Source organism: Bubalus bubalis, chromosome 1, assembly GCF_019923935.1.
Source record: "Bubalus bubalis isolate 160015118507 breed Murrah chromosome 1, NDDB_SH_1, whole genome shotgun sequence".
NCBI classification, from domain to species: Eukaryota; Metazoa; Chordata; class Mammalia; order Artiodactyla; family Bovidae; genus Bubalus; species Bubalus bubalis.
In genome coordinates this window covers 179,139,479-179,166,117 of record NC_059157.1, presented here as the reverse complement: position 1 = coordinate 179,166,117, position 26,639 = coordinate 179,139,479, and the positions used below count along the sequence as shown (strand labels likewise).

Below are 26,639 nucleotides of genomic sequence, written 5' to 3'. Positions count from 1 at the left end.
TAAGCTATTTTGTTTTACTACTATTATTGGAGTTGTGCACTCTACTTTTGTGCTATTTTCAAAGCAGCTTGAATCCAAGCACTGGAATTATCATTTAGCTAACATTTCTTCCTTTGGTACACAAGTATCTGTGTACTTTTTTCAGTTACTGTCCTTGCAATCTAGATATATTGTCTATATTCTTTTTCTCTAAAGGCTCATAAACTTTTAGACAAAGAAATGATGTCATTTGGCCTGACTTATACTTAGAGGCCCATGCTGATTTTTGTCACGGTTTCCTTGAGGCTCACAAAGCACTGATTTAACTATGAAGTTTCAGAAGTAGGAGGGGATTGAGGTAAAATTTATTCATTTAATCTACTCTCTTCTCTATTTTGAAAATCAGAACAAAGTTGTCTAAGGCATGGCTGTGGGAGTCACTGTGGTCCTGAATGCTCCTTGCTGGCCTTCAGGCGATGGCTTTGATGTCTAATTTGCAGGCTTTGGTCCCAGGCAGGGCTGGTCTGGGATGGAAGCTGGAATTGGATGGCAACTATGGCTCAGGGTTCTTAAATCTTCCCTGCTCTAATTCTCCTCCTCAAAAGAGGAGACAGTCAGAGGCACGTGGCTGTACATCGTCTCTCTTCTGCCAGCATCTTACTTCATCCCCAGGAAAGAAGGTGCATGCTCTGAATATTCTATTCAGATCTGTTCAGGTGTAGGGATTTCTCTGTCCACTGGACTGGAAGCTGTTGACATAGTGATCTGCTTTTTTAAATCTCCTCTGTGGGCTTACATGGTAGGTGCCCAACATAGCCAAGTGGTAAGAGCCCTGCTGTTGGGATCAGGCAGACCAGACTTCACTCTCGACTCTACCCCTCTGTTGCTGTGGTTACTTAACCTCTCTGAAACTCCGTTTCTTTTCCATAAAATGAGGATATTGTTTATCATTGTTTCGAGTTATGATGTATATACCTAACTCAGCATCAGACGTATGGTAAGGTCTCAAAAACTTGTCTTTGTTTTGGTTGTTATGAATAAGGTTTGAGTCATATCTGAATTGCATATTCCAAAATCAGAACAGAAAATGTGGGGTGGGGGGTGGGTGGGGGTGGGGAATGGGCATTTTAGAGCAGTTGCTTCTGGAGAGTCATCCTAGGTTGGCTGGCATCTTATACCATCATCCCCATCTCGACCCCATCATGATGTGATCACAAATCCAGGTATTGCTGGTGCAGACCACCTTGGTCCCCAGCTCCTCACAGGTGATCCCCAGCTGTGACTAGGGTCCTGGTTCCCCTACCCCCCCTTCTTCCATCCTTGTAACCCAGAATCAGATCCTGATCCAATTCTGACACCAGAGGCCAAGCCCAAGTCCCCTAGGGGGTTAGGTCTGGGACTCACTCCTGGACCTTCAGCCAGTTGCCTCTTTGCAATAAGCTTTCAGTTTCACTGCTGCCAATCAGTCCTGGTACCCATATGAGCTTACTGCACCTCTGTTACTGATCATTACGCTTCCCTGGGGGCTGGACTCAGAACTCACCCTCAACCCCATTACATTGGGTAGGGTTCCTGGCTCCAGCTCTGCCCTTCTAGCTGCCATATCAGAAACCTGGCACTAGCTGACCCTTTCTCAAATCATGACAGTGATCTTCTACATCCCCTGGCTGGTGAATACATGTGAAAGCCCCAAAGCAGTTAGAGACCCACCGATGTCACTGATGGCTTTGCTTGGGTGTGACAAAGACCAGGGGCTCTTTGACTCTCATAGAAGGAAGCCACTCTCAATTAGTATAAGGGTATATTCTGAACACTGTCCAAGTAAGCAAAGCTACCTGTGTAATTAGTGAAGTACACTGACTGAAATTGTACAAAGAGGTATTCCTGCCAGGAAGGTTTCTGAATTGTATGGGAAATTGGGTGAAGTAAAAAGAAATGAGTCTTGTAGTCAGTATGGGCTTGTCCATACTCTTGGAATTATGTGTGGCATAGGACCAGGACACTAGCATTTTGTAGTGATTTATTTTGAAACTCTGTGTTGGTCTTCTGAGAAAATTTCCATGCAATTGGCTGTAAAGTACACATTTGGAGCCAGAGGGTTGAGAACTCATGATAGGGGGTTGGCTGTGGGCTTAAAGTCTGGACTCCCCCGTGGGTAAATGGTCATGGATGACTTTGCACAGAGAGAGCAGGCTCCAGTCTTAAGTCAATTGTGCGACCACCTCTGCCCAGCACAACCAAGGTGCTCTGACTCTGAGACTGCATTGAGAAGAATGAATGGTCTCAGGGGTTTATGGGTAGAGGGCCAAATGCCACTTGGACACAAAGGTCCCTCTGTCCTCCCTTCCCATTCTGTAGAGAGAAGGCTGGGGCAATGGTGGTCATGATGTGTTGCTTCCCCCTAGCTCCTCATGGCTATGGGCTTAGACTTGCAAGAAGATGTCCAAGGTGGTTTTTGAGCAGATCCTCTGGGTTATCACTAAGCTCTGCTCACCTTGCAAGTAGCAGTAAAGGATGCTCAACATTGCTGAGTGGAAAGAGGCCAGCATGGCACCTGTGTAGTGAGATTGGGATGTAGCTTGGTACAGGCTGGCTCTGCTGCATCAGACATGCCTAGAAGGTGGGTGGTTGGGGGAGGGGGGCAGTGGGGGGCCCTGCCAGTGCTCAGTAAGGAAAGTTAGAAAGCCGCTCTATTCCCCCCAAAAGGGTGCTATCTGCTGGCCAGCACAGAGGAACTTGCACATGAGGTGAGAAGTCACTCTTACTGTGAGCAAAGGCTAGGCTTTGTGGTCATGCCAGTGAAAGGGCTGCAGGCAGCTCTGTTGAGGTCAGCCACACCCATGCCTGCATCCCAAGCATGGCAAAGACTGTGCAGCACCATGGCCTACGGCTAAGGCCCTTTCTGAGTGGACCCCAAGTACCATGTGCCTGGTACCCCTGGCCACAACCAACTGGATCAAGAGCATAAGCAAGTAACAGTGAGTCTAACATGATAGCTGGTGCTGATTAAGCCCCTGACGTGGATTTTCTCAGTTACCCTCACAGAATATAAAGTGGTACTACTGTTATTCCTAATGTATAGATGAGAGAACTGAGGTCCAGCATGCCTAGTGCCCTAGCTCATACATTTGGTTGTGAGTGGCAGGGCCCAATTTCTGCCCAGACCTGACCAGGTAGGACTCCTTGGCCTCAGTGCTAGGCTTCAATCCTTAGGAAGGAGTTCCATTGCCTCGGAGATGGCCTGACATCAAACTAATGCTGCTACCCACTTGAGACAGTGAAGGATTATGTGTCAATGGTCAAGGGTCATTTTTGTGAGCTCTATGGAAGTGGCTTGGAAATGACCTTCGGCAAGACTGAGGAAGAGAGGGGAATTGGCGGGTCGGGGAAGCGGAAGATGATGGAGGTGGGGACAGTGGGGGAGAGGGGAGAGGATGGAGGCACAGCCACCTCTGCTGTGTTATATAGTCCCCCATAGGTGGTCAACACAGCATTTCATTAATATAGATAAAAATGAAAATGCTCAGACATACCTTGAGGGCACACAAGCCTATATTTGTGGAGGAAATTAACCTAGAAATAGAATTGCTGGGTTGCTGGGCACATGTACTCAGAAAGCCAATCAAAGTGCTGTCCCGGAGGACTAGGCTTGACCAAGTGACACCCCCACCAGTGGGGTACATCTTGCTTCTCCACCCACGGACTCAGCTGGATGTTATCCAGACTCTGGCTTTTGCCAGTTTGACTGACCTCCTAAAAATTTTGGCTGTATTTCCCTTAGTATAAATTACTATGTCTTTTTCATACATTTATTGACCAATTTATTTTGTCTCCTGGAAATTGACTGTTTTTGCCCTTTTTATGTTTTAAAAAATTGACTTCTAGATGCCTGTTAATTAAATGTGACATCTTGCCCCCCAGCCCTCTTATGTGCATGTGCTCAGTCATGTCCAACGCTTTGTGACCCTATGGACCATAGCCTTCCAGGACCCTCTGTCCCTGGGACTTTCTAAGCAACTGGAGTGGGTTGCCATTTCCTCCTCCATTAGATCTTCCTGACCCCAGGATTGAACCCACATCTCCTGCATTTCCTTCACTGCAGGTGGGTTCTTTACCTCTTGAGCCACTTGGGATTGTTCAGCCCTCTACTTATTTTTAACTCTATTTATGAATACATTTTTGGCATTTTCAAGATTTTTAATTTTTGAGCTTAAACTTGACCTTTTTTTTATTTCTGGTTTGGGGGATTTGAGTCTTGACTTTTTGCCTGGGTTTTGTGTATGTCTTCCCCACTTTAAGATATAAAAACACTCTCATTTTATTTTAGTTCTTTACATGGTGTTTATTTTTAGCTCCTTCCTTCATCTAAAACTTGCTTTGTGTAAGACGTGATATCGGTATTCTTATTTCTTTTATTAAAAATAGCATCCCATCAGCTCCATCTGAATTATCCAAAATGTTAGTGAAATGCCTCTTTGGTTACAGACTAAGTGCCTATCTGTACTCATCTTTATTCCTTAGCATTGATTGTTTAGTCTTTTCTGGCACCAGTTCTAAGCTGTTCTAGAGGTAGTAGCTTTGTCATATATTTCAACAACTGGTAAAAGAAGTCTGTACATATTATTCATTATCAAAATGTCTTGCCAACTCTTAAACATTTTTATCTGCAAGATGACCTTTGAAATCAGCTTGGCACAACTCATTAATCAATCCTATTACATTGGGACTGGGAATGCATTGAATAAATGTGTTACTTTGGAGATGACTGTCATCTTTATGATCTGCATCTCTTCATCCAGGAGCATGTGTTCAAGTCTTTTATATCCTTAAGTAAAGTTTTATAGTTGTCTTCATACAAGCATTACACAAGCCTTGTGAGATTTAATCATATGAATTTAATGGGATTTGTGGCTATTGTGAATAGGTAGTTTTTTTCATTATATTTTTCAAAGAGGTTATGATTACTGTTAGCAAAGGACTTCCTGGTGGTGGGAATAGTGAGCTTCCCATTACCGGAGGAATTAAACAGAAGTTGGCCAACCAGGTAGGGACAGTAGAGGGCATTCACCACCAGGGATACATCCTAACCTCCAGGATTCCTTCCCATGCCAAAAATGAGACATGTCAGAATCAGGACTTGATTTTGGATGATTTGATTTTGGTATACCTCCCTTTCTGGGAGGTATACCTGCCTTTTTCAACTTTTCTTTTTGTTCCCTTGACCTTGAATTATTGTCTTAGGATCCTGGGCCTTTTTGTACACCCAGAAAGAGGCTGGGTGTCTCTTTTAGAACCACATAGGGCGGTGCTGGGAGATTCTTCTGTGTGCATGCTCACTCAGTCATGTCAGATTCTTTGCAACCCCATGGGCTACAGCCCAGCAAGCTCCTCTGCCCATGGGGTTCTCCAGGGAAGAGTACTTGAGTGGGTTGCCATTTCCTCACACAGGAGATCTTCCTGATTCAGGGGTTGAACATGTGTCTCCTGTGTCTCCTGCATTGGCAGGTGAATTCTTTACCACCATGCCATCTGGGAAGCCCCAGGGGAATAATAGCAAATCTCAAATTTGTTTTGAAAACTCTTCTTTATCTTCTGTGTTTTCCTAGAGAAAACTAAATGAATAACCCATTACTATGTAACCCATAGTCCCTTCCCAGCTATTGTTTTGATGCCTTTCTGTTATACAGTGTCTAAAAATGATAGAGAATTATGACAACTGGAAAAATTCTGTCACACAGTGAAAGGGATTTTGGTAATTTGTGAAGAACTGTGGAGATGCAAGACTCCTTCATGGGTACCACCCTCTCTCTGGGGATGGTGAGGAGAGATGACTGCTAATCATGCAGTAGCCTTGAGACCTCATCCCAGCTACTGCCTCCCTCTCCAGCTCCCCACATGCAGCAGGGGCTTGTCCAGTCTGGCCCAGATGGATATAGTATTTTAAAAACTAACTTGGAAAATCCATGCCCTTCTCCCTTTAGTACCTAGTATTTGAGAGCTCACAGTAGGCTGTGTGCTACAGGGAGTTTGAGGGAACTGAGGTGCTTTACCTCTAAGGTTTCCATCATGTGTGTGACCCTCATCCTTGACAGGGCTTGTCCCAGTGGCTACCAAGCATATCTCAAGACCCATAGCATCCATTTCCTTGCTCTAGATTTCTTTCCTGATCTCAGTCTCCATACTTGCACCAGCATGGGGGGAATTACCAAGCTCTGGGCTGAGTCAGGACATGCTAAATCAAATAAGTGGTTTGGGGTGGTTCAGGGTCTGAGTTGGTATCAATTAGAAATGATGTTCCAAAACATGTTGCTCTGTGGGAGGCTCTGCCAAAGTAGGGTCTATCTTTCTGTTGTGCCAAAAACTGGTGTATGTCCCAAAGTCTTTTGATTTCAAGAAGACTCTGGCTTAGACTGTCACCTCTGGTGACAGTAAACACCTTGCAGCATGCCTGGCAGGCTCTGGCCTAGTGTATGGATCTTTCAGGAGGAAGATCTGTGGGGACCATATGGGGATACTTGAGTGAGAGATGCCACGAGCAGGGTCTGGGAGTGTCCAGCCTTCCCTAACCTGGGTAGGAGCCCTGTAGACAAGCTTTGTGGTTCAGTCACTAAATCATGCCACCGCAGTAACTGCAGCATGCCAGGCTTCCCTGTCCTTCACGAGCTCCTGTAGTTTGCTCAAACTCATGTCTATTGAGTCAGTGATGACATCCAACCATCTCATTATCTCATTGTCTCATCCTCTGCCTCCATCTTCTCCTCTTGCCCTCAATCTTTCCCAGCATCAGGGTCTTTTCCAGTGAGCCAGCTCTGTGCATCAGGTAGCCAAAGTATTGGAGCTTAAGCCTCAACATCAGTCCTTCCAGTGAATATTCAGGGTTGATTTCCTTTAGGATTGACTGATTTGATCTCCTTTCTATCCAAAGGACTCTCAAGAGTCTTTTCCAGCACAATTTGAAAGCATCAATTCTTCAGTGCTCAGCCTCCTTAATGGTTCAACACTCACATCTGGAATAACTTTAACTACTGGAATAACCATAGCCTTGACTATATGGACCTTTGTCGGCAGAGTGATATCTCTGCTTTTTACACGTTATCTAAACTTGTCATAGCTCTTCTTCCAAGGAGCAAGCGTCTTTTACTTTCGTGGCTGCAGTCACCATGCACTGATTTTGGAATCCAAGAAAATGAAGTGTCACTGTTTCCCCCATCAATTTGCCATGAAGTGATGGGACTAGATGCCATGATCTTAGTTTTTTGCATGTTTAGTTTTAAACCTGGTAAATCCCATAAAGGAAGTCTGTCTAGGGCCTCAGAAGTCGTAAGCAGGAAGATGTCTTCAGAGGGCCTGCATGTCAAATGTCCCAGACAGTGTCTTCTATTCACTGCACAGGTGTGTACGTGGTAACTGTTTCTCTGCTGGAAGGTGGATGGATGGACAGGGATTTCTGGGTAACTACCAGATAGTCTTTAGTGCGTGTGGAGCACACTAAGATACACTGACAGCCTCAATGTATATTCAGCTGTTTGATTCCCTCATCAGTGAGAAGAGAGCAGGGAGCCTGCATGTCCCCTTGCAGCTCAGTGTGTGGCCATCTCCAGGCTCAGGGGGTGTGTGTCCACCAGCCTTGTCAGTCAGTGGCTTGTGTGGCTGCTGTGCAGGTGCCTGCCTTCGCTGCACACTTTGAGCTCCTCAGGGTAGACACCAGGGAACTTTTCATACCATAATCTTATGTATGGGTCTTAGTGTAACATAGAGTCTCAGGAACATGGATGGATCAGCCAGGAGTGAAAGATTAGGCTCAGACTATGCAAGTGACCTGCCTAAAGTCACAAAGCTGGCACTCAGCCCAATTTTCCAGCACATCTTTCACCATTTCAGAAAGCCCTGAGGCCTCATTTCAGGGCCAGAAAGGAGGTCTTGAAGACCAGGTCTTTAAGATGACATGACTTCTGTCTCTCCTTGATTGAAGTGTCCCCAGGAAATCTGCAGGGGACATTCTATCCAAACTTCCCTCTCTCTGGCCTCACTTGGGGCCACAAATAGAAGATTCAGCCTCCTGTCCCCACAGGCAGTGACACAGATGGTCGTAAGCCCTTCCTGCTGGGATGCACTTCCTTAGGAAGGCAGGGGCCTCAGCTGTCCTCCAAGGGCTTCTGCAGCCCTGGAGAAACCTAGATGCTCAGGCTTCAATTTAGGTCAGGGAGAGGGGACTCTTTTCCCAGAAAGTGAATCCATCCCCTCTCTCCCACACAATTAGCTCCACTGAAGCAAGTGAAACAAGAAATACTTTCTGCAAACATTGGTGTTTGGAGAAATGTGTAACACTGGGTTCTTTAATGCTCCTGAAATCCCTCTCATCAGGGTCCCTCCTTGTTTTGACTAGTCGTTTCTTCTTATTACTAACTGTTATGATTAGGGGAATTGCCTGAGTACAGGCCCAGTGTTTCCAAGACCCTAATGAGCAACACATGCAGACATGCTCAGCCCAGCCCTGGAACCGCGGTTGCTCTGTTTCTACAGGGAAGCTACTAAAATGGTTCAGAAGCAAGAGCTTCCTGCCTTCATGAGAGACTGGCCCCCTGCCCCCAGCACCTGGCTGTATTTACATCACACCTGCACTTTGCACTCTTAGGTGCCTCCACCCTGGGGGGAAGAGTTGTTAAGGATAAGCTTTGGGAACATCCAGGCTTATACTCAAGTCTTGATTCCAGCACTCACCCACCACATAATTTAGGCAAGTTACTTAATGTCTCTGAGCTACAGTTTCTTTATACGTAAAATGGGGATAATAGTTCCTACCTCATGGGATATTGGGAAAATGAGGCTTCATTAACTTATGTACCAAAATGCCTATGATAGCACTTTGCATGTAGGTTTGTTGTTGAAATGAAATTCACAAATCCATGCAGAACTCTATTAAAATGGAAACCACGGCCATCTCTCTGATCTTTCAGATGATCCTTGTAGAAATCGTCTAGATGAACTACCAAAATTAATCAGTCACTCAGTGGTATGAAACAAACACGTGTAACCAAATCAAAGCCTTGTCCTTCAGATGTCCATGCAGATGGCACAGGTGTCTGTTCACAGGAAGGCATGTCCCTGGGGTCTAGTTTAAATTCATTCAAAGCAATATAAAATTGCCCCTGGGGCAATTAGGAAAAGTAAAACAACACGACAGCTCGAGGTTTCAATGTCCTCTCCTCCTTGCCTCAGGAGAGACAGCCTACATTCTTAGGGGAGTAACCAGTGTACCTGAGCTTGCAAAGAGACAAACCGGACTCAGCTTTCCAGTTCTGTGCCTCAAGCCCCCAGCATGACTGACTCCCTTTTAGGAAAAGCCACTTTAGGACTTGAGATATTACCATCTTCACCTTGAGCAAAACTGTGTTCCAATTGTCTAGTCTGTCACTCGTGAATTATAGCCAGCACTTGGTCTGCTTTTTCCAAAGTTCCTAAGCCCCTCTTGGTTTCTTTATTGAATGGAGTGTGCCTCAGCAGTCTGTCCACTTGATGCCACTGCTTTTCTTCAGATTCCTGATAGCTTCCTCTTGGTCCCCTGATATGGCCTCAAATAGTCATATACCCATCCCACCTCCAAAGACAAGACCGTCTAACCCCTGCTATCACAGATTCCTATTATTATGGTGTTATTGGTACCTGAGAGAGATCTTTAGAAACTGCCTACTGCCATCCAGGGAATCCCAGTGAAAGGAGTGAGAGCAAGCCAACTCATGCCCCTCTCCAAGGTGCTGAACCAGCATGGTCCCCTGCATCACAACGCTTTCCTCTAGCATAGTGGTCATTCTTGTCTAGTCTTCCCCAGGAAATCTACATCTAGTGAAGGAATGGTGGAAGAGGAATTGGTGCCTTAGGAGGAAAAGAGAAGTGCAGAGAGAAAGACTGAGAGCTGAACTTAGGCTGAAGAGTGTCAAAGCTGCACATGGCAGCCAGAGAGAATACAGAGGGCTTTTTGTTTTGACATTGTTTTCAAATAACAAGTTACCCAAAGAAGGAACCACAACTGAACATGAAGCTGACCTCATGTTTACTTGGTAACTCTACTACCTTTCTGACAAACGTTCCCTTTTTTGGCTTATGTTACACTCCAGCCCATTCTGCTTTCAGCCCTATGTTCTGTACTGAAGACAAAGGCATAACCACCAGCCTGACTTAGTTTCCTGCATATTTTGCTTTGATAGAAGACCTCTTTAGATCTCCACAGCCCCCAATTCCATGTCTGCTTCTTCTCCTTGACTCCTGTTTCTCCATAAAATCTCAAAGACCTTTATTCTTCTCTAGGAAGCCTTCTAATCACTCAGACACAATTTCTTAAAGTAGGTATGTCACAGTGGGCCATGAGTAGAGATGTCCTGATAGTACTATCATTTTCAATAACCCATCTGGTCCTGCTCCTCACATGTCTTCCTGGCCCCTCACAACACACTGTTTTTCTGCCACCCCTGTCTATGATGTTATTTTCTGATCTCCCTTTCTATCCCTTCTTAACCCTCAACTCACATTAAAATATGCAGTTAGTTTTCCAAACCACAATCTTGACTCTTCTTAGCCATGAGAACACTACCTCTGCATCTCAGAGCTTTGAGTATCCCATGTCCTTTCTGGCTCATTCACAGACCCTATTTCAATCCTTTCTCCTAAAAGAATATTGAGTAGAGGACACAGTTTACTCTAGAAGTATAAAAGAGGGATTTCCCTGTCCACAGGAGGAAGGAGAACAAGCAAGACCAGATACTGTGCCGAAGTCAGACTGCCTTTTGGGAGGCCAGGAAACAGATGTGTAAGTGCACACAGAGATTTTAAGCCCAAAAGACAAAAAGTGTGGAACCATGCTGGAGACACAGCCCCATACCCAAGACTAGGCCTCTGCCTAGGGGGTGCTTATAAGGGTTAGGTGGTCCAGAGGGCATATATTAGAGCAAATAGCTTTCAAGATGCCTCTACCCAAGTACAGCTCCAATCTTGTGGGCAAGATGCCCAGACACCATCTCAAAAAATTCTGTCATGCATTGATCTTACCATTCCTCAAACATCTGTCTGTAACTCTTTGTGTCTGGATCACTTGCTTTGATCCTTAGCTAAATGTGTCCACAATTCCCAGTACTCCATAGGTAAGGGATCTTGTCTCAGTAATAAACAAATGGATTCCCCAACATTATGGGCTGTAACCTCTATATCTTTATGGCTGCCCACACAGGTCTGGGCATCAGGGTCTCTGCTCAAGGAATAAGTGACTGAACTAGAATAGCCTTAGTTTGATGAGAGGGTCAGGATTCCAGATCATCCAATAATGACAGTACTAATACTAATAGCAGCTGACATTAACTGAGTTTTTCTGTGTACCAGCCACACAGCTAAACCCTTGGACTTATTATCTCATTACATCTTCAAAACTACCATTTTTCAGATGAGAAAATTAAGGCTCAGAAGTTCACGTTCCTAAGCTTTGCCAACAAGAGAATATTTTTTTAAAATTTTGTTGCTGAAAACATTTAAGAGGTTTGTTGGTTGGTTTCAAAGATCCCTCAGAGTCTCTGAAAACATGCATATATGTTCAAATACATGTTCATTTTTCTCAGGAAAAGCTTTGTTGCTTTCATCAGATTCTTCAAGGGGTCATTCACAAACAAGGGAGGACCTCATCTCTGGCCTTAGGCAGAGGAGTCCAATTCCAGCCTGCACAAGGGGGCTCCCAGGAGTACATCACCTTCCTGTGATTGTCATCTTCACCTGCTCTCCATGGTGAGGGATATGAGGACACAAACCCTGGCAACAGCAATGCGCAGTTAGCTGGACATTGCCTGCTCTGTACTTTGGACCAGCCAGAAATTCACATCTAAATTCTAAAACTAGATGTTGGCTTTTTTAAGATTCCTGATAAAATTGGCTTTTGAGGCTTACCTGTCTTAAGCATATTTCCCCTCTGATTACTCAAGAGTGCTCTTATTTCCAGCTTTATACAAATAAACTCACCTACTCTTTCCCACCCACTCTGTCTCTCAAATCTTTAAAAAAAAAAAAATTCATCTGGCCCAAAACACATTAAGAAGCAGGAGATTACATCTCAGTGTGACGACATTAGGGGTAGCTTATGGCTCTAGAAGGATAAATTCTGCCTAACTTTCTGAATTCCCAGTGCCATCCGTGCTTCATGTGGGCAGAGCTAAGCTCTCAGGCACATCCTGGAAGACCCTGGAGACCCATCCCCACAGTCCAGAATCCACCGTGTTCCTCCCACCCAGAGAATCACAGCTCAGCAGTTTTCCCATCCTTTAAAAGGACTGAGTTTTCCTAGCCCTTTTAGCAGGAAGCTTTCATCAGTAGTAACCGTGGCAACAGATCAGAGAGGCTTCAAAAAGCCTGTCTGTATGTAATTAAGAAAAACGAGGACGCGGACGAGAGAGCAGGGAGCTTAGACAAGGAGACCCTGGCTCTGAGCCCTGCCAGCGCACTTCCTGAGGGCTTCTGAGGACGGATAAAGCAAATTTTCTTCTCTCTCTGGTTCCCTCTCCACTCCCCCTTTTAAATTTTTGGTTTTTTTTTTTTTTTTTTTTTTTTTTTTTTATGCTGGTCTCAGTTGGCCTCCTTCCTAAGGATGTTGCTGGGGACCTGGTGCTAGACAAATTCTCTCTACAGGGGGAGGACCCCAAACAAGGGGCTACAGCCTAGATGAGTAGGAAGTGGCCCTGACATTTCCTTTAGGAAGATTTATCTGGAGGCCAGCTCTGCTGTGGTCAGACTCTTTGTCCAGACACAGGAGGATCCAAGCTACCTACTTGCAGAAGTGCGTCCTTGTCATCAGGACAATGCAGGACTTGGGAAGCATCATTGCTTTAGCTGCCCAGACACTGGGCCTGGCTTGCCTGTCCTGGAAGGGTTCCTCATAGGAAAAGGGTCAGGTGTGAAGCATTGCAGGGAGGCAATCTGAGCCTAGGGGCAGCTTTATTTCCTTCATCTCCTTTATCTCTGTGTCCTTTATCTCTTTATTTCTCTATTCTTTTCTGTCACTCCCCCACCCCCACCAGTGTAAACTCCATGGGAGCAGAAGCTCCTCTGCTTTGCTTTATCCTATCTCCCAAGTGCCCACAATAGTGCAGGAGTATTTATTTAAAGAGTGAGTGAGTAAACAAATAAATAATGAATGGGGTTCTAGTAGTTGTTGGTGGCCCAGACCTGGGCCACCTCCATAAGGGTATGCTGTGAACCCAGGCACCATGCTGGCTTCTGAGACCACAAGATAGTGTTCAGGTTCTCCTGGCTGTCTGAGTCTGCTCTCCAGGGAGGGCCATTAAAGTCTGCTCCTGATCTTGGAAGGAAAGGATTCAGATTTGTGTAGCCCTGGACTCAGCAACCATGGCTCCCAGAGACCCCCGTTCATGGCCCACAGATGCATGTGCCCTGGAGCGCAGCCATGGATGAGATGTGCTTGCTTCATATGGAGTCTGTTTTAAATAAACATGAAAAATTCATCATTCACAGAAACCCACTGCTTTTCTTCTTGAATGGGAAGCAAATGAACAGACATGGAAAAAGTATCGACCAGGGTGGGTCTCCTCAGCTCTCAGGGACACAGATGGATCAGGGATGGTTCAGTTTCTCTTCTGCCACTTGTGTTTCACCAAAACTTCTACCACTTGGGCTTCTCTGGTGGCTCAGTCTGTAAAGAATCTGCCTGAAATGCAGGAGACCCGGGTTCAATTCCTGAGTCAGGAAGATCCCCTGGAGAAGGGAAAGGCTACCCACTCCAGTATTCTGGCCTAGAGAATTCAAGGACTGTATAGTCCATGCCTGATGAACTATGGAATGAGGTTTGTGACATTGTACAGGAGACAGGGAACAAGACCATTCCCATAGAAAAGAAATACAAAAAAGCAAAATGGCTGTCTGGGGAGGCCTTACAAATAGCTGTGAAAAGAAGAGAAGTGAAAAGCAAAGGAGAAAAGGAAAGATATAAACATCTGAATGCAGAGTTCCAAAGAATAGCTAGAAGAGATAAGAAAGCCTTCTTCAGCGATCAATGCAAAGAAATAGAGGAAAACAACAGAATGGGAAAGACTAGGGATCTCCTCAAGAAAATCAGAGATACCAAAGGAATATTTCATGCAAAGATGAGCTCGATAAAGGACAGAAACGGTATGAACCTAACAGAAACAGAAGATATTAAGAAGAGATGGCAAGAATACATAGAAGAACTGTACAAAAAGATCTTCACGACCCAGATAATCACGATGGTGTGATCACTGACCTAGAGCCAGACATCCTGGAATCTGAAGTCAAGTGGGCCTTAGAAAGCATCACTACGAACAAAGCTAGTGGAGGTGATGGAATTCCAGTTGAACTATTCCAAATCCTGAAAGATGATGCTGTGAAAGTGCTGCACTCAATATGCCAGCAAATTTGGAAAACTCAGCAGTGGCCACAGGACTGGAAAAGGTCAGTTTTCATTCCAATCCCAAAGAAAGGCAATGCCAAAGAATGCTCAAACTACCGCACAACTGCACTCATCTCACACGCTAGTAAAGTCATGCTCAAAATTCTCCAAGCCAAGCTTCAGCAATATGTGAACCTTGAACTTCCTGATGTTCAAGCTGGTTTTAGAAAAGGCAGAGGAACCAGAGATCAAATTTCCAACATCTGCTGGATCATAGAAAAAGCAAGAGAGTTCCAGAAAAACATCTATTTCTGCTTTATTGACTATGCCAAAGCCTTTGACTGTGTGGATCACAATAAACTGTGGAAAATTCTTCAAGAGATGGGAATACCAGACCACCTGATCTGCCTCTTGAGAAATTTGTATGCAGGTCAGGAAGCAACAGTTAGAACTGGACATGGAACAACAGACTGGTTCCAAATAGGAAAAGGAGTACGTCAAGGCTGTATGTGGTCACCCTGTTTATTTAACTTCTATGCAGAGTACATCATGAGAAATGCTGGACTGGAAGAAACACAAGCTGGAATCAAACTTGCCGGGAGAAATATCAATAACCTCAGATATGCAGATGACACCACCCTTATGGCAGAAAGTGAAGAGGAACGTTGAATGTCAGAAAAAAATAGAGCTTCAATGTATATTCTTACTAATACAATTATGTAAAGTTTAAAAAATAAAATAAAATTTAAAAAAAAATAAGAAAGGAATACAAAAGGAAATGTATACAATAAAAAAAAAAAAAGCCTCTTGATGAAAGTGAAAGTGGAGAGTGAAAAAGTTGGCTTAAAGCTCAACATTCAGAAAACGAAGATCATGGCATCCGGTCCCACCACTTCATGGGAAATAGATGGGGAAACAGTGGAAACACTGTCAGACTTAATTTTTCTGGGCTCCAAAATCACTGCAGATGGTGACTGCATCCATGAAATTAAAAGACGCTTACTCCTTGGAAGGAAAGTTATGACCAACCTAGATATCATATTGAAAAGCAGAGACATTACTTTGCCAACAAAGGTTCGTCTAGTCAAGTCTATGGTTTTTCCTGTGGTCATGTATGGATGTGAAAGTTGGACTGTGAAGAAGGCTGAGCACCGAAGAATTGATGCTTTTGAACTGTGGTGTTGGAGAAGACTCTTGAGAGTCCCTTGGACTGCAAGGAGATCCAGCCAGTCCATTCTGGAGGAGATCAGCCCTGGGATTTCTTTGGAAGGAATGATGCTAAAGCTGAAACTCCAGTACTTTGGCCACCTCATGTGAAGAGTTGACTCATTGGAAAAGAGTCTGATGCTGGGAGGGATTGGGGGCAGGAGGAGAAGGGGATGACAGAGGATGAGATGGCTGGATGGCATCACTGACTCGATGGACATGAGTCTGAGTGAACTCCGGGAATTGGTGATGGACAGGGAGGCCTGGTGTGCTGCGATTCATGGGGTTGCAAAAAGTCGGACACTACTAAGCGACTTTGACTTCACTCTACCACTCAGGGGCACAACAGGGTCCTCACTGCTCCTGCATGTTCCCTCTGCCCCACCGCAGGGCATCTGTCTCATGCTGGAGAGGGGTACACACGTGTGACCTACAGCCTTGCACACTGAGCAGAGGTCGAAAACTGGTAGAATGGGGCCTCCCCTAGGCAGAGTGCTGGACATGGGAATCATGGAGACAAACCAGCTACCAGGCCCTGCTCACCAGCAGGCCATAGTGTGGTGAGGATGCTTAGGAAGAGCCCATCACAGTGTGATGGTGGATTCTGAGTCGTTGTTCAGTTGTTAAGTCATGTGTGACTCTTTGCAACCCCATGGACTGCAGCATGCCAGGCTTCTCTGTACCTCACCATCTCCTGGAATTTGTCCAAGTTCACATCTACTGAATTGGTGATGCCATCCAACCATCTCATCCTCTGCCTCCCTCTTCTCCTTTTGCCTTCAATCTTTCCCAGAATCAGGGTCTTTTAGGGTGAACTGGCTATTCGCATCAGGTGGCCAAAGTATTGGAGCTTCAGTTTCAGCATCAGTTCTTCCAATGAGTATTCAGGTTTGATTTCCATTAGGATTCACTGGTTTGATTTCCTTGCTGTCCAAGGGACTCTCAAGAGTCTTCTCCAACACCACAGTTCAAAAGCATCAATTCTTCGGCACTTCTTCATGGTCCAACTCTCACCTCCATACGATTCTGAGTTACACCGCCAGAAATGGGCTTATGGAAGCCCAGAGGGGAGGTGTGTGACTGTGAGCATCAGGGAAGTCTCCTAGTGAAATGTGCTGGATCTGGAAGGGTGAGCAAGAGTTCCTCGAGTAGATAGAAGGAGAAGAATTCCGGACAAAAGAGAGAATGCAGTGCAGAGGCTTAGGGATGTGAAGTGAGTTCAGTGTGCACAGGATGTGGTGGGAACTTCCTGTTGGTCACAGTATGACCCAGAGATGAAATCAAGAGCAGCAAGTCCATATGGGGACTTGAAGGACATGGAAAGGAGGGTAAACTTTTAAATAACTGGTATTTGAGCAGAGAATGATATGATCCCATGTACATTTTGAAACTCACACCCTGGTGGATGAGAATAGATGGGAGATATGGAAAGCGATTGAAGGATTGATTAGAGGCTTTGCTTTAGGGAAGGAAAATTGGTGGAGCTCATTTTTGTGAGGTGATAGAGATACAGAGGAAGGAAAAGATCTGAGGAAAGGAGATGCCGCTGACGAACTGTGTGTTGGGTCCCCATGTTCTGGCCAGTGACCACAAAGTATGTTAGGAAGGTAAGAACCAATTCTCTGGATTTGTCAAGTAGGGAACCCCCCACACCACCCTACCCCTGTCCAAAAAAAAAGAGGGGGGGAGGCAGGCATGACAGAGGATTTGGGGAGAAACCAGACTGCAGGTGGTTGAACAGGGAGAGAGGAGAGCCTGTATGATGTGTGACTCCACTTTGGGGAAGCTTGGCTGGAGAGTGAAGAAGGGACATTCAACATAGAGAAAGATATGCCAGGTGACCATGTTTGGGTTTTAAATGGCTATGACTTATGCAAATTTAGGTGGAGAAAGCAGAGTCAGGGGAGAGGATGAAGTTGAAGTTCAAGGACAAGAGGAGGTAACTGGAATCAGGGTGTGTGTGGGGGGCCATCTCCAAAGGATGGGAGGGGTGAATGGTCACTCTCCCTAACAGTACTGTCTCTGCCCCTCCACCCAAGGCTGCTTTTTGAGTGATAACCAGAGGATGCCACAGGATGCAGCAAGATAATATGGTTAAAGGATTTACCCCATGCCTGGCGTGGAACAAGTGCTTGGTGAATGTAATTTTTATGACTATGAGAAACAGTGGCCTGTGGCTGAGGCTAGGCTATCTGCGGTGACAATGAGTCAGACAGTGATGGCATTCACCACAGGGAGCTTGTGGTCTGAGTCTCATCCGTCCGAGCAAACAGACATGTCTAAGACAGGCACTGGCCAATATGGGCGTTAATGATGAATGTGGTGTGAGACAAGGCTGGCCATGACCAATAGAAGTCCACCTAGGGCGATCCCCAATGCCTGCCCAATACTAGCTGTGCACTGATTTCAAAAGAGATGGATGTTTATCCCTGGTCAGATGGGTGGGGGATTCTTGAATGCTATTTGCAAGACCTCAGTAAAAATGCTTCATGAATCCTGCCCTGTCACAAGCATGCATGAAAACTATGCTTTAGCTCAGGTCTAATGGGCTTTATATAGTACAGTACTGATTTTCTTTCATGTTTTAATAGAATCCGATTTAATATTTGCTTTCTGCTCTCTCTGCTTGCTGTTGACTGATTCAACACAGAATCCTTCCCTGGTGCCCCCCGACCTTGTTGTTATTCCCTCATTCTGTGTGTTGGCATTTGATTCTTGTCTCCAGCATGAACCGCTTTACACATGTCTCCGTTCAGCTGGCGACAGTCACGTGCGTGAATTCTGAATGCATTACTATCCAGAGCAGTGGCTCCCACAGGCCTGCCATTTAGAAAAGGAGCTTCCAGGCAGAGTCTGTTTCCATCAGCTGGATACTGAGGATAAGCAGAGCCCATCCTGGGAACCAGAGGCTATGATCCATTCTGTTCTTGGGCAGGAGATTCTCCAACTGGATCTCAAAATGCTCAGGACTGCAGCTATGAATTTAGCAGCATTCTGCTCTCCTACTAGGGACCAAGCTTTCTAGAGTTTTGCAACAAGGCATCTCAGCCTTTGCAGGTGTGTGAACAGCAGCCATGGATGAAACTGTCCGGAGGAAAGAGGCTGCCCTCCTTGAGTCCCAGTGAGCCTGACTGGTTTGTAGGAGAGACGGTCTGTTCAGATCTCTTGTTTTCCATGAATAGATCTGACCACCAATGTTTGGAGTGCCATATCAGCTTAAGACCAGCTCTGGTAGCTAGCAGAGTGTCTGGGACAAACCGCTATGCTCTTCTTGTATTATGGGGTAAGAAATAGTGGCTGTGTGAATCTCCTACCCAGCATGGCTTCTTGAACCACAGCTTGTACAATGTGAATATTCATTTCTCCAGGTGTTCTGGAAGCCCATCCTGCAGAGAAACACTCCCACTGCCATGCACATACCACATAGATCCCAGGTTGTGTGAGACTGTATGCAAGATGCCTGAATATGTTGAGTCCTGTCCTCCAACCCTTGAGTTCTCCACAAGTTAAGAAGAGACATGGAATCCAATAAGAGTCCAATATACATACATGTCACTGATGCTAAAGCTGCCTGGAGGATGCAGCTGAGTCCTGAGAACAAAAGGGCTTGTATCCAAGACCTCCATCCTCCTCTCCCTTGGCAGACATGATTCAGAGAAGAAAAGCCTCACTGGGATGACTAAAAGGGGAGCTGGCAACAGGTTGTCATCTCCATCTGTCATTTTTTCTCAGAAAGGATTGGGACATGGTTGTTTGGAGTTGAGGGAAGAGAGGGGATATGTGTATGTGAGGAGGGTGGGATCACACCAAAGAGGGATGGAGAGAAGCTGGCCAAGCTTCCACCCAACCTCACTGGGCCTTTCTTTGTCTCCCTGCAGGTGTCCCATCAGGTCCCCGCAATGTCATCTCCATCGTCAATGAGACATCCATCATTCTGGAATGGCACCCTCCTCGGGAGACGGGTGGGCGGGATGATGTGACCTACAACATCATCTGTAAGAAGTGCCGGGCAGACCGCCGGAGCTGCTCCCGCTGTGACGACAACGTGGAGTTCGTGCCCAGGCAGCTGGGCCTGACTGAGTGCCGCGTCTCCATCAGCAGCCTGTGGGCCCATACCCCGTATACCTTTGACATCCAGGCTGTGAATGGGGTCTCCAGCAAGAGTCCCTTTCCCCCACAGCACGTCTCTGTCAACATCACCACAAACCAAGCTGGTAAGTCTGGAGGTGTCTATGCCCCTTTTGTCTGTCTGTGGGGCTGACACTTGGCCACCTCTGTGCAGGAGCAAAGCTGCAGCCACACCCAACCCGTTACTCTGCACCCAGGCCTCCTCCCAGGAGTGAAGGTATCAGGTGATGGGCATTTGAGACCATGGAGAGGTAGGGTTTCACCTCTGAGAGTGAGCTGGATTCTGAGGGCTTTTCCTGTGCCTGGTACAAAAGCAAAGATGTATACTCAGGCTAGCATGGACCCAGTGCTCTGTACATTCAGCTAGGGCTCAAGGACCATCCTTGGAAGGATGTATAGACAGATGGATGGATGGGTAGGTGGGTGAATGGGCAGAAGCACTGTACGATCTTGAGAACACCAGTGGTACTTTCTTAGAAAACCCAATGAAAGCAACTTCCCGGAAATCTTGTCAGTATTGCCTTCATAGATTATTTTTCAATTAAACCCATGTAATTCAAGAGTGCACTCTCCTTTACAGCATGCTCAGATGAATGCTACACTGTTATAGAGACTTCAGACAGTTTATAATAGATCGATCCTGATGGCCAGTACATCCCTGTACTGCATAGCTCAGAACACATTTTCTTCTCTTCTCTATTTCCAAGTCTTTTGCTCTTCTGACCTTTTCCTTTTATTACATTTCACACCTCTTGCAACAATCCATTTTTAAAAATCCATTTAATCAGTCCATTCATGTACTCACTCTGCTACTGCTAAGTCACTTCAGTCATGTCCGACTCTGTAAGACCCCATACACGGCAGCCCACCAGGCTTCCCTGTCCTGAGATTCTCCAGGCAAGAACACTGGAGTGGGTTGCCATTTCCTTCTCCAATGCATGAAAGCGAAAAGTGAAAGTAGAGTCGCTCAGTCGTGTCCTATTCCTAGCGACCCCATGGACTGCAGCCTACCAGGCTCCTCCATCCATGGGATTTTCCAGGCAAGAGTACTGGAGTGGGGTGCCATTGCCTTCTCACTCATTTATTTATTTATTCCCTCTTTATTGAGGCAGTTATTCAGCATCTACTGTGTGCCAAGCTGTGGATTAGACACTGTGAGGGATACAATGACACTTGGGTACCCTTGTTCCTCCCATGAAACTCATTAACTGAAAAATTTCCAGGGCGTAGACACAAAGTGCAGAGCTGCAAGGTGGTGTATCCCAAGCATCATATGCTGTACTCATGCAGTAAATACCAAAGGAAATAGAGAGAAATGAGCAATGTCCCCCCTGGGGGGAAGGTTCAAGGCTGCAAAGGGGACGTTAAGATCACCTCTTATAGACAATGATGAGAATCATAAGCAGTGGACCATTATCTTACTTGGAATTATGGATTTTTCTCAATCAGCAAATTGTAAAAGGATAGCTTGTTAGTGGAATAGCAGGAGCTGGGCTCTCTCTCTTTCCACGTAGCTCCCAATTGTTGACCTCTTCTATCCTTCTCCATCCTTTCCTACTCCTCATCACCCCCTCCCCCCAGTCCTGAGACTTGTTCTGCCTCTTTTAATACCAGGCATCTTTGATGGCAGATGATTCTTGGGTTTAAGCTGTCAGAATGGAGAAGAAAAAAAGGTGTCATCAGAGAGCATGGCTGTCCAGATGGCTGCGTTGTTGCTGAGAGCATGTGTGTGTTCGTGTGCACGTGTTTGTATGTATGCCTGTGGTCACGTGTTTACATGCATACGTGTGTAGTGAGAAAATAAGAGTGGAAGTGTGGAAGCCTCCAGCTGGTGACCGCAGCCCCAGTGCCATGGAGAGAAAGGTTGTGACAGCCTGTCTTAGCCAAAGAGAAGGAAATGGTAATTTCTGCATCATGATGAGCACGTAACATGGGCAGCCTTTGTTAGCAGTATTTCCCTTGGAGAGTTTAAGGCAGAAAACTGGCTGAAATATTTTAGTGTCCCAGCTTCTGGGAATAATAATCCTGCCAGGCTGTCATGTTACGCTGGGCTTGGCTGTCTTTTCTCTCTCTAAGCATGTGTGAACAAACCTGCCACTTATATTGGTTTGCTTTGATTTCTGCCCCTCCCTTCCCTTACCCTGCTATTCCTGAACCTGCCCATCTGCTTGTCTTGCCATCTGCACCTTCCCAGGCTTGTGGGGCCGAGAGACCAGGGCTCCTACAAGGGACCCTGCATTACCAGTGTTCAAAATATTTATCTTTATCCTCACCCATTGGCCCTTCCAGAAGCGTTTCTCATGTCCTTTGTTCCCCCTCTGATGGGCCCTTTATTCTTAATTTTTCCTGACTTCGTAGTCATAGTCCCACTGTCACCATCCAGTCAATGACTTCTCTTTGGGAATCCTGGAATTAGGGTGTCAGAAAGTTTATGATCGATGAGGTAAAGCTGCACCTGCTTCTTCATGGCATATGGTTATTATAAAATAAAGATCAGGTTAACCAGTGATTTCTTATCCATAGGATAAGAAACAATGTGCTGCTATGGTGAATCCACACATGAATGCAAAATATTTTCAACCAAAAGATAATTTGCCTAAAAAGACGAGAATTTTAAAAATAAACACTTGAGCCTGTACTTCTGCAAGAGGACTTTAAGAACATGAATGGAAGCTCCAGATTTTATAAAAGATGAAAGAGAGACTAATACCATCAAAAGATTCCTAGTGACTCACTCAGATCTGTTAAGGGATGAGGTAGATGAACTCCTGTATCACCAAGAAGTCATGACATTTCTGTCCCCTTTCCAGGGCACCCCAGAGCTCTTCCACTCTGGCAAGATCCGGTTCATCCTCCCTATCCTCATCTCTTGGTGTGTTGTGACCCCTTGTCAGTACCTGTGGCCACATCTCTCCTACTATTTGGGTCATGAGTGATGGCTCAGATGGTAAAGAATCTACAGGAGAGCTGGGTTCGATCCCTGGGTTGGGAAGAAGGTTGGGAGAAGGGCTACCCACGCCAGTATTCTTGCCTGGAGAATTCCATGAACAGAAGAGCCTCGTGGGCTACAGTCTATGGGGGTGCAAAGAGTCAGACACAACTGAGCAACTAACACTTACACTTTCAGATAGATCGGCAGGTAAAGAATTTGACCAGGAGTAGTCCCGGAGTCAAGCACTAAGTCAACTGCTAAGTGTTCGTTGAGCATCTGTTCCCTTCCTGGAACAGCCCAAACTGAAATGACGGAAGACTACTAGTGGGTCCTGATTAAGGAGTAGGTGAGGAACAGTTATTATTCATGTTTGTGTCTCTTTTGAGTAGATAGTTTTGGAATACTTGCACTCGTTTGATCTTCATAATTACTCTGTGGCTTGTGTGTTATTGTTCCCAATTTTTCCAATAAGGAAACAGAGACTTCAAATGGCTTGAGGAATCTAGGATTAGAAGAAGGGTCAGCAGGCCGTCCATTCTGCCTCTGCCTTCCGTTTCCTGCCCTGAAAGGTGGATGGTGCCTCTGGGCTCCCCATGTCACAGCTTACACACACAGAGGGGTTATCCAGAGCCAGACAATGCCATCCTGCTGAGGGGAGGGGACCTCAGTGAACAACCTGGTTACCTTCCACAATTTTTTCTGTGACAGTGAATCATTAAAGGCTTCCACTGCCTCTGGATGGAGAGGTGAGCTAGGTGTGCAACTGTTAAGGGGTGCAAATTGTTCCCAAGGTGAGTTGGATTCTGACAATGGATGTTTGGGTCACATGAGGGAAGAGTTTGGACGAGTTGGCTGCAAGTATTCTGAACATCATTGTCTGTTTTTGGGTACTGTGCACTCCTGTGGGGTGGTTCCTCCTTTGTTTAGGAGCTATGGACAGCAGGTGGCTGGGTGAGCCATTCTTACTCGCCAACAGAGTCAGGGTTTGTCATGCTGTTCTTCCTTGGGGCTTCCCAGGTATGCTGCATTGATGCTGCATTGTATCACTCTCATAAGCCCTACCCAATGGAGGCAGACAGCTCATGTTAGCTGATTTTTTTTTTTGTATCTGACAAAAACGGTTATGGTTGGCATCATTCTATCTGAGAAAGTCACCAATACACTTCTCTTGATCCTAAGGTTGTGATCTAAGGAGATTTTATAGTTATATTTTGGTCCATTGGGTACACATTGGATATAGTAATAGTTCTTCTGTCAGAAACAAGAGTGGCTGGGGACACCAAAGGGTCTATTGAATCCTGAGATCCAGAGAACCTCCATCTTCTCCTGTGATGACCCCAGTCAGGTATACAGTCAGACTACTCGAGGATCTTGAATTACTTGGAGAGGATCAGGGTAGGATCCTCATCCAGCTCATAAACAGTGGCAGAGAACTACCATTTTTGAGCAACTCCAATGTGCCAAGTCCCTATCAAGTTCTTTATAAAAATGAGGTGGGTCAGATGAAGAAACTGGGTTCAGAGAGCTTTTGAAATTTGCTCAGCCTCTCACAGCCAGCAAATGATGTTTCTGGGTTTCATACTTAGGTTTGTAGCCATTTTATCCTCGGACAAATAAAAAATCACATTATGGTGAGCAGTGTAAGTTGTAAGCTTCCTCTAAGCTATTGCCACATAGCTGGGCCACTTTAGCTGTCAAAAAAATGTCCATCATCTTTGGTCAGGGTTGGTCATGAATTATGCAAGCTTCGATTTACGTGAGGTCTTTAGGGATGCAGCCTTGCACTGAATACAGCTGCCTTGAGTTTAAAATAGACCAGATCAGGTGGAACTCTCTCTCTTGCAGTGGCCCAGCGATCTGCAGAGAGGTTGTTATCACCACTAACTCTTGCAGTCACTCTCTGGCACCTGGCCCCAGGTTCAGAGTGATGGCTGGATCATCCAGCTGTCAGACAGAATTAAAGTGAATGACAAACTTTACTTATCTTTTCTGCCAACTAGACTCAGAGTGTCAGAGTTGGGGACGAGGACCTTGGAGGAAATGTTGGGAAAAATGAGACAAACCAGACCAGCACATCCATAAAATCAACTTGTAGTGTGGTAAAATAAAGTCAGTAAATTTGGGAGCATCTAAGCCAGAGAGAGCACACTCAAAGACCCATGAGGCCAGGAAGGTAATGGAGAGGAGCCACCCAGGGCCAGACAGAGGGGAGGGGTGGAGACCACAGGGAACTGATGGGGAGAAAGGAGCAGCCCCTACTCAGCTCCAGCAAGTGGTGCCATACCCAGTGCTGCCAGATTCTAGAAACTGAAAATCCATATTAAAAATGTTGACAAATAACTAGAAAATCCTAAAACACCTGCAAGGCAATCAGATCCAATTCTGGATTTGACTTTTTGGCTGTGACTTGCCCATAGACTCAAAGAGCTGATCTGATCTACCCAGGCCTAAATGGTGAGTGTGCTGTGCTGTACCATCTCATGCCACCATGGGGCAGTCACCTTCCCTGATTCCTGGGCTCGTGGTGGTGGCTGTGCAGTGGGCGGGGAGTCCTGGGCTTGGTCCCTCTCTCTGCTCCTCACGTGACTCACGCAAATCCATTGAATTGCCACAATCCCTCCTTTCTCCCCAGTAAGATGGGAGTAATGACACCTGCTTCCTAGTGCTGTGTGACGAGCAAATGACACAGGGGATAGAAAATCACTTTGCAAACCGTGTGATGGACTGGGAGATGAGCATCATTTCTGAGAATGTATCCTGAGCCAGACAGCAATTTGCTGGGCCTTTTCCCCCCAGTTTTTCTCTTTCCAAAGCCCTGAGTCCCTTTGTTTGGGACTGATGTCATCTAAATAAGATAAATGATAGATGTCAGTGTGGCCATTCTTCACGAAAGGAGTAGGTACCAGAAAGGAGAGCAGGGAAATCTGTGTCCCCGGGGGTTAACGGAGAGGGTGAGGATAGAATGGGATGTGTGTGCCCAGAACAGGCTCTTTCTGTGGCTCCGAGGAGCCCGACTGTCTCTCCTCATTGTGTTTGGAGAAGCAGCACTTTTCCCTTGTACTACACATCAGCCTGGAGGATCCCATGGACGGGGGAGCCTGGTGGGCTGCAGTCCATGGGGTCGCTGGAGTCGGACGCGACTGGGAGACTTCACTTTCACTTTTCACTTTCATGCATTGGAGAAAGAGGTGGCGGCCCACTCCAGTGTTCTTGCCTGGAGAATCCCGGGGACGGGGAAGCCTGGTGGGCTGCCGTCTCTGGGGTCGCACAGAGTCGGGCACGACTGAAGCGACTTAGCAGCAGTAGCAGCAGCACGCATCAGCAGCATTTCTATCTGACATTTATTTTACACACAGTTCATATATGGCCTGCTGTGCTGACTGCATGTAAAATACTAACATATCGCCTGAGCCTGCAACACAGACACAAGCTGTTACTTAATTTTATTTAAAAAACTCTATACCACTCTGTCAATCGCCACAAGCCTCTAGTTTGTCCATTTTAAGGCATTTTTGAAGTTCCCAAACAATTAAAGACACTCAGAGATGCTACTTTTCCCATACATGAATTACCCAGCCCACCAATTCCTCTGAACATATCACCTAATTTGCATTATTCCTTGGTTAAATATAGTATTTGCATGCATAAAGAATAATCTTTGAATATGAAAAGGAATTTTATGATATTGCAATATATTGAGCTCTTTGGAGGAAAGATATTATGTAAATCTCAAAATTAAATATTAAAACAATATTACACTGCTGCCTGTGAAAATTTAGAGTGTTACGATCCATATGGTGAATCTAGTCTGTTTTTAAGGGCTGGTCTCATTGGAAATTAGCAGGTGAAATTTGCTCCAGAGCAGAGAGAAGATTGAGTTGGAACTTCAAAAAGATGGGAATGACTTTAAGGAGAACTTTCATTGAGGTTAATAAGGAAAAGTTTTTTAAAAACCTAAAGTCAATGAAAATTTCACTGTTTTCAATTCAATTTCATAGT

The 26,639-nt window shown here is 45.6% G+C and overlaps 1 protein-coding gene across 1 annotated transcript in view; it reads left to right on the top strand.

Annotated features, from left to right (window-relative positions):
- EPHB1 (EPH receptor B1) overlaps positions 1–26,639 on the top strand; it is a 463,088-nt gene that overhangs the window by 314,926 nt on the left and 121,523 nt on the right. Inside the window, exon 5 of the mRNA XM_025291403.3 lies at positions 19,459–19,794. Coding sequence (XP_025147188.2) covers positions 19,459–19,794 — 336 coding nt within the window. The remainder of the gene's footprint in view (positions 1–19,458; positions 19,795–26,639) is intronic.